This window comes from Colletes gigas, unplaced genomic scaffold (genome assembly GCF_013123115.1).
Source record: "Colletes gigas isolate AHSC1104 unplaced genomic scaffold, ASM1312311v1 Colletes_gigas_Sc00011, whole genome shotgun sequence".
Lineage (NCBI taxonomy): Eukaryota > Metazoa > Arthropoda > Insecta > Hymenoptera > Colletidae > Colletes > Colletes gigas.
This window is the reverse complement of record NW_025106640.1, coordinates 274,553-282,533: the sequence shown is the minus strand read 5'-3', so window position 1 is coordinate 282,533 and position 7,981 is coordinate 274,553. Positions and strand designations below refer to the sequence as shown.

The window sequence follows — 7,981 nt, the reverse complement described above, 5'->3', positions numbered from 1 at the left end:
GGGCGAAACGAGTCTCGGCTCTCGAACGTATCGACACTCCCGTTGAAGAAAACCGGCGATAGGAGAGCAAGCGAGAAAGGAGTTTCGGCGAAAGGGAGGGGGGGTGGGGGTTGTGAAATGCAAGGAAGGATGCAGTGGTGGTGTGCCGACAGAAACGAATCAGGACCAGTTTCAGGCCTGCACTCACGTTATATCCACCGTTTCTACGTGCCGTCGAGGTTCCAGAAGAGGAACAAGAAGAGGAACGAGAAGAAGAAGAGGAGACGAGAAGAAGAAAAGCGTGTTCGCGGCCTGTGGGTTCCCCATCGAGGGTTTCGACGAAAAAAAAACACATAGAAAAAAGAGAAAGAAAAGGACCATGTACTATCGCGTGTTCTACCTTTTGTTGGTCAGTGCGGTGACCTTGACTAGGGCACAGTTTCGGTGCCCGGAATCAAAGGGCTTCTTCCCTGACCCAGAACAATGCGATCTGTACTACGTATGCCTGGACGGCAAAGCTGAGGAGAAATTGTGCAAGGACGGGCTCGTCTTCAGGGACGACAACCCGAAGAAGGAGCTCTGTGACCTACCAGCAAACGTGCCATGCGGGGACAGAACTCTTCTTCGTAAGTTCCTTTACACGTTGGACCAACTCGACAAGTTATAAGCACTCTTCACTAAATTAGTATTCTTGTATTATATCAAAAGCTGAGAGCCCAATTTAATATAGCTAAAATTAACTTAGCTAGAAATTACATTTTTATAAAAATATCCAGAAGGCTATTTTAATGTAAGAATTTGAAATTATGAGTCGATAAACATTTTTGACCTGGAATTGAGTTGTTCCAATATTCCAAAGAATATTTTGTATCTATATATTGTTTTGTATATTTTTTTAGAACGTTTGAGAATTTCAAACATTATGGGAGGTTTATTTTAGCTATAAATAACTATAAAAAAGTCTCTTTCGTACGTTAGTAGCCCATCGAGGCGCGGCTCGTATCGTTGACACTTTGATGACGTGTTCTTGCACCTTTGTGTTTTTTACTGTTACTACGGTTTACGAGCTTTGTATTATGCACTATTTGCCAATTGAAAGGATCGCGTTCTATGAACAAGGAAAGTAACATTTACAGGCGTAGTTTTTTGTTTTTAACTTTTTCGTTAAGAACGTTTCGATTTTATAGAATGCTTTGGAAAGTCCAAGAAATGCTTTATAAAATTATAAAATTACTCTCGCGGAATGAATAGTAGCAGGCGTTGGTTAATTCTTACGTAAACATTGTGAATTGAAATCCTCGTTTTGTTTTTAGCTATCTGCATTTAATTAACCGTACTGGTTATAATATTAACCGCACTCGCTTTCTTAATGTTCAAGGTATATATACATGACCAGAAATGCATTATATAAACAAACATCTACATAAATACCAAAGCCTGTAATATATTAATACTGTCGATTATTATCATTCACTGTTACGGTATTAAAAAATTTATATGTACATATTTAAAAACTTTTCAAAATTAGTTATTCATTTAAATGATATAACAAAAAATAAAATTAGACTGTTCATAGTTTAAAGTGTCCGTCAACGTTAAGCTACTGTTTCGAAGCAAGCTTGAGCTAGTTGTAGAAAGGGCGTTATAGCGTAAAGATTTCACTATAATCTTCCACCAGAGAATTGGATCGAATTATTAGACATAATCGCGAAAATATCCCGCGATATCGGGACCGTTCCATGGCGGACTTATGAGAAACCAAAGGTGAAAGTGACGTGTACCGATCGCGCACGTAGGAATATTCTGGTCACACTATCTTCTATTTTCGAGAAATTCCGAACGCCGACGTGAACCGCATTCCCACCGAGCAATACGAACTACTGTTCCCAGTTAGAAAGATTACCCCCTGAACGATGGTTTTCGTGTGGGAGAAATTTGTCTGGTCGCCCACGCAATACGTTTTTACAACTATTTTATTAGAGAAATATCTTCACGCGGAAGCAGGACAAGATGTTATCTGCGAATGTTTTCTAAAAAAAGTATACGCACGATTAATATCATATTTTAATACAAGATTATGGGGTATATTTACTACACTTTGACAATTTTTAATTTGGAAAATATGGGTATAATCGATTTGCAAAATATTATTGAGGTTAGGTATCGCGATACATCTTCGATTATTAGTTTGAGTGCTAAGAAACATTTTCCAAAAATTCTGAACAATTTTTAATTTAGGTCTTCGATTCGTCAGTATATTTGCCGATTTTTTGGGACTCACTGACCGTTCGGAAAAAAAGAAGTTTCTGATCTAAAAATGGAATCCTGGTTCCATTTGATGGCGGGAGCTTCGTCTCGGTCTCTTGTATACGACAACGATTAGATCGCGTTTGCAATGTCGCGAAAGATGCGATAAATTAAGGTGAAACCGGTTTATGTCCGTGCATTCTTGGTTAAAATCGTTTCCAGGCTCGCTTCGATTTTTGTTCGCCGTTTTACTTTCGTCGTCCCGGCTATTTTTTGCCGTATGAATAAATCTGCATGCTAATTCTTAGTTCTGAGGACCCACGTATTCGAACGAAAGAAACGACACGAAAGTTCGACGTTTCTGCCATTAGACGAATCATAACTTGTTTTTATGGGTCGCGTTAAACACTGGAAAATAATATTTTTTATTTAATTCTCGATTCATAAAAATTTGAGAAGCCCTATCGACCCTATTTAAAGAGGTTATGTCAGGATATTATGTATGTACTATTGGAAGACGAGATGTTGGCGCACTGTCCACATGCTAAACAATGCAAAGAGCAAAGGGAATCGTCTGTTCTAATAATAACTAAGAATTTGAAAAGTGGAGGGGATTGGGAGATTCCCCTTATTCCTTGCATCGTTTAGTTTGTATCTCATCTTGAACCCCCATCATACTCACTTGACTTCGACATTTTACACTATAAACATAATAAAACCCACATCACAGTAAGCAATTTATTAACATAGCAATAAAAATGTTGGGTCTGATTTGCAACCATGACCCAACCACATCCACCTATGTTAGCCAGAGCCCCGTTGGCCGGCATAGCCGTTGCCCAGCGTCCACCACGAGGAGGTGGGGTTGGCACTTGCTGTGGGCTCAATTTAGATCCAATATCTCATCCCACAGCTTTGAACGCCACACAGGGTCAGCAGATTGGCGACACATTTTTGGTTATGGTTCTGTCGTTGAAACTCTGTCTTTGAATTTACCGCCAATCTGCCGCCATGTTTGCCTAACCTCACTGAACGTCACTGTTAAAATAACTAACCACAATGCGCGTTGAACTTTAAAACACTATGCTTTTTGAGTGATGTACGTCGCGTATAAAACTGTTCTCTTTGTAATTCGATCGTTCAGAGGAACCACAGCCGTCGAAAGGATGCCCACGAGCCAACGGATACTTCAAACACGAGGATCCGACCGCTTGCGATCGTTTCGTCAATTGCATCGACGGCGTGGCTCAAGTGATGCCCTGTCCACCTAGCCTAATCTACGAGGACAAAATGTCCAGCTGCGTATGGCCAGCGGATGCCAGCAGACTGTGCGAACACGTCAAGAGGGACGTTCTCGACGACGGATTCGTTTGCCCCGACGGCGACGTACCTGGACCGCTTGGCAGGATTCTGCCTCATCCCACGTACCCCCATCAGGACGACTGCGCCAAATTCTACATTTGCAAGAATGGCGTGGTGCCGCAGAAAGGACAGTGCGAGCCTGGCACCGTCTACAGCGAGGACAGCTTCAAGTGTATGGAGCCAGAGAATGTTCCTGGATGGTGAGTTCTGTCGTCTGTATCCACGAAAAACGTTGATTAGTTCGTGCAGCGGTAGAGTACACGAACGATACGTGCACGTCACTCTGCCACGATGGCCTAGATGGCGTAATCAACCCTCGAATGGCGGCCATCTTGGTCGAATTTGAATTTTATTGTTTCACACTCCAGCACAAGATTTCTTATCGAATCTTTTGCGTTATTTGTTTATTCTTTATTTATTAATACCGTCAATTTGACAAGCTCGTTCAGTATTATTATTATTTACTAAAAAATTCGTGATTTCGAAGGAAACAGTTTGTCAAATGATTAAACATAAATATTCTAGGAATTTTACTTGTTTTTAAGTTAACTACGTCACGGAGTCGTGTGGTAGAGTGACGCCCCACAGAAACAATAGTAAAGGAAAGAAAGCAAGTCTAATCATCGTTTATTTTTCGTTATTTGCATGCTTTGAATACGCAAATATTCGGACGCTTATCTTCCCGTCTTTTTTCTTCCTGTTTCAGCGAGGACTACTACAAGAACAAGAACTGAATAAAGACAAGGTGCCAGTTACTCAGCGATACGTCTGTAACGCTTAATTATTTTTTTTTTTTACACTTAGGAACAATAAACCCGTGATACACTTACGTAAATGATTAGCCTTTGCATACACCTCCTACGACAATTATACCTTTCTCCTTATGCAATCGGATTACGCTCCGGAAATTTACGGCGTCGATAACTTTGTTGCGGCTTGGCTGCGAGCGTTGGAAAAATGCGAATCGGCAACCGCAATTTAACATACCGGGAACAAACTTGCAGCAATTGCAAAAAAGAAAATGCCGAAAACAAAGTCCGGTATTATTTCTTTCCTAGTTTTCAGGTTGTGAAACAATGATTATTCCGAGATATCTAAATAATGAACATTCCATTAAATTTATAACGTATTATATACAGACTTTAAAGTTTGTATAATATTATAATACTCCTTCTTAGCTAATGAAAATTTTATGAAACAAATATTAATAAGCAAATAGAAGGAGAACTTTTAGGTTTATTATTCTTCCTTAGAAATTAAGTGCAATTTCGGTTTGACTGTTATAATTAAAAATCCAAATTAAACAAAGATACAGGTATATCAAATGTTGGATATGTGTAAGCAATGGCGGATGTAAGGGGAGAATTGAAGCCCTTCGCCATTGACTAAAAGAATCCATTATTTTTTATTTTTTTTCTGGGTGGAGCAACTTTCTACAATTCGATATACAAAGAAAGAATCGGACGAATAACGGACGGTTATCATTTCTTTATGTAAATCTCTGAAAATTGATCTTGTTTGAATACAATAAGCGGCATGGTTCCCTGGGTTGGCGGACAATTTCACTTAATTCGCCTGATTGCAACCTTTCTCTTTACGTAATTTACGATGTGCACGATGAAATGCACTCTCGCGACCCTGTCGGACGATTTGCATAGCGACCGAGCCTGTGTCGTTCATTGAAAACTCGTGAAAGCTTCTATCAAATTATTAATATTTATGGGAATGACCTTTAAATACCCACAAACGTGTTGATATATCCTGGTATAAAATAAACTCTCATGGAATATACTGAGTCCATTTACCGGGTTCCAGTTTCATTCTAAACTATTCTAAATTAATATTTGATACAAATTTTTACCCATAAAACTACCAATTACGGTGTCGATGATATTCGTAAGTATCCTGCCACTCTATGTATAGAAAAATGGTCGTTTGGTAATTTCTGAAGAGGAATCGTTCGTCGAGGCTGTTTTCTAATCCAAGTTTTACGAAGAGGACGAAGATTTGAGGGCTCAATTAGCCACAGGCCACATACATGACCGTGACGTATTTGTTTCGTTCATCTGACCGGTTCGTCGACAATGCTGATCGTGAGTGCCGAGATCGCGGCTTGGTATTCGTTGACTTTCACTGTCCATGCTGGGAGATCTGGTTCTCCGTTCGGGATCGAAGTAGCAATAGTCGTTGCGTAAGGCCAGTTATGGTCCCGGAGGGGTAACCGTGCTTCATGCATGTACTGTATCGAAATGTGTTTGGACAGTTGTGAGATATTTTCAATAAATTCCGACAAACTTTCCAGATCACAGCGTTCGATCAATACCACGTTTCGATCTTAGCTTGGATTCTCGATCTTAATTTTTACATCGACATCAAAGAGTGTCTTAAAAATACTATTCTTGAGTATATCGAGTTCGAGCACATTGGAACAGGATTTTTCAGTACGTAATAGATATTATCTATACGCGTGGATCTTGTAGTTAAATATTCACTGTAATTATAATTAGAGTGTCAATCATCTACATCAGTGGTTCTCCACTTGAGATCCACGAATAGATCACAAATAGATAGGGAATTATTAAATATTTATTTTCGTTGTACACGTTTGAAAATATTAATTTCACTCTTTCTCTACTTTAAAACTGCTTTCAAACGTTGGTGAAGCTACTGGAAGATGTATTTAAGATTAAAATATTTGCAAACACCTAAAAATACTACAAAACACTGTAATCCTTTTCCCTTCGATATAAACTCTCGTTTAGTAAAGTGGATTTGAAAAATATTCGACTGTTTTAAAAACGTCAAATGTATGTAGAAATAAAAAAAATGATCGAGAGCTATCATGAACTCATAGAATTATGTAAATGAAAATCATCGAAATAAACGTAGCCTAAAGAACCCGACGATCGCGTCTGCTCGTTTGTAAATACGAAAGGTGCTTGAGAATGTTAACGAGAAGGAAATCACCGGTTCTTCACATAATCGACGAGCATCATCGCGAATCTCGTTCCCGAGGCTATTAACAAGTTGCGTCTATTAAGCGATTACCGCGATCCGTGACGGGGAAACATATATTTTTCGTCATATTATATAATTTTACTCTCGCGATTTTACGAGCATCGGCGAAGCGTACATTTTTTTTCGCGTGCCAAAATGTCAGGAAAGTAACAGGAAGACGAGCTCTTCTCGCGTTATGCACACCGTCCCTCGAAAGCCTCGGGACAATTATTAAATTTCACGTAAACACGTCGGAAATTACGCGGGAGCTCGTCTCGAAGCAAACGTTATTCGTGTTATTACATGTAGAGTAATCAAGAATTGGATTTAGTCGTTTAAATGATTTTGTATTTCACGTATAGTATCATTGAATGTATGTGAAAATAAAACGAGCAGGACTTATTGGAAAACTCATAGTTTTTATGCAGAGAGTGAACGATTTTTATATTTGTTATTAGCAGAGATATTCGAGGTCTCAGAAGCATCGTGTCATTGGTAATTAATAAACTGCGGATTTTTATGCAATTATTTAAAATTTCAATTCTCAGAAAACAACAGAATGCACTCAATATGCAAATATATAAGAAATACGTAAGATACGAATTATTATATTTAGGGGTTGAGTATAGTATCATTGAATGTATGTGAAAATAAAACGAGCAGGACTTATTGGAAAACTCATAGTTGTTATGTAGAGAGTGAACGATTTTTATATTTGTTATTAGCAGAGATATTCGAGGTCTCAGAAGCATCGTGTCATTGGTAATTAATAAACTGCGGATTTTTATGCAATTATTTAAAATTTCAATTCTCAGAAAACAACAGAATGCACTCAATATGCAAATATATAAGAAATACGTAAGATACGAATTATTATATTTAGGGGTTGAGAGGATCCTCTACAAAGCTCCCATTTCATTAATTCTCTTAACAAAAATACGAATTTGCATGAAGATTCGTAGTCTAGTAATTAATTACCATTACTTATGGTTCCTGAATTCCTCAGAGACAGGAAGCATGCTTGAGAAGCAAAGGCCGATCGGTCATTATAACCAACGTGTTCGCGTGGGCGAAGTTACGCTTGCACAGGTGGCTTCGATACATTCATTCAGACATCGATCACGTTTCTAATACAATGAGTAATCACGTTACTATCCGATTGTGTACTATAACGAGTGGGAACCGATTTGAAATGAACGTGTCGATGAACGATCCCGCCGGTTACAAAGTTCATTCGGTTATAAGATTTCTCCGTGCAAACGATTGGAATCCATCGTAAATTGTACGAAGTTTATGGTCTACCATGGACAAAGGCAAAGTTATGCAATGGTGCAGAACATTCGAAGAAGGTCGACCATTATTGACATACTCTAAAGAATACCATCAAAATGCTAAA

General features: G+C 38.7%; 1 protein-coding gene across 1 annotated transcript; it reads left to right on the top strand.

Annotated features, from left to right (window-relative positions):
* The first annotated feature begins 358 nt into the window (after positions 1-358).
* Positions 359-4,401, top strand: LOC122398300 (protein obstructor-E-like). The gene is made up of 3 exons (XM_043398025.1): positions 359-605; positions 3,371-3,788; positions 4,295-4,401. Exons 1-3 carry the CDS (start codon positions 359-361, stop codon positions 4,320-4,322), a joined length of 693 nt encoding a protein of 230 aa, XP_043253960.1. The 3' UTR covers positions 4,323-4,401.
* The last annotated feature ends 3,580 nt before the right edge of the window (positions 4,402-7,981 follow it).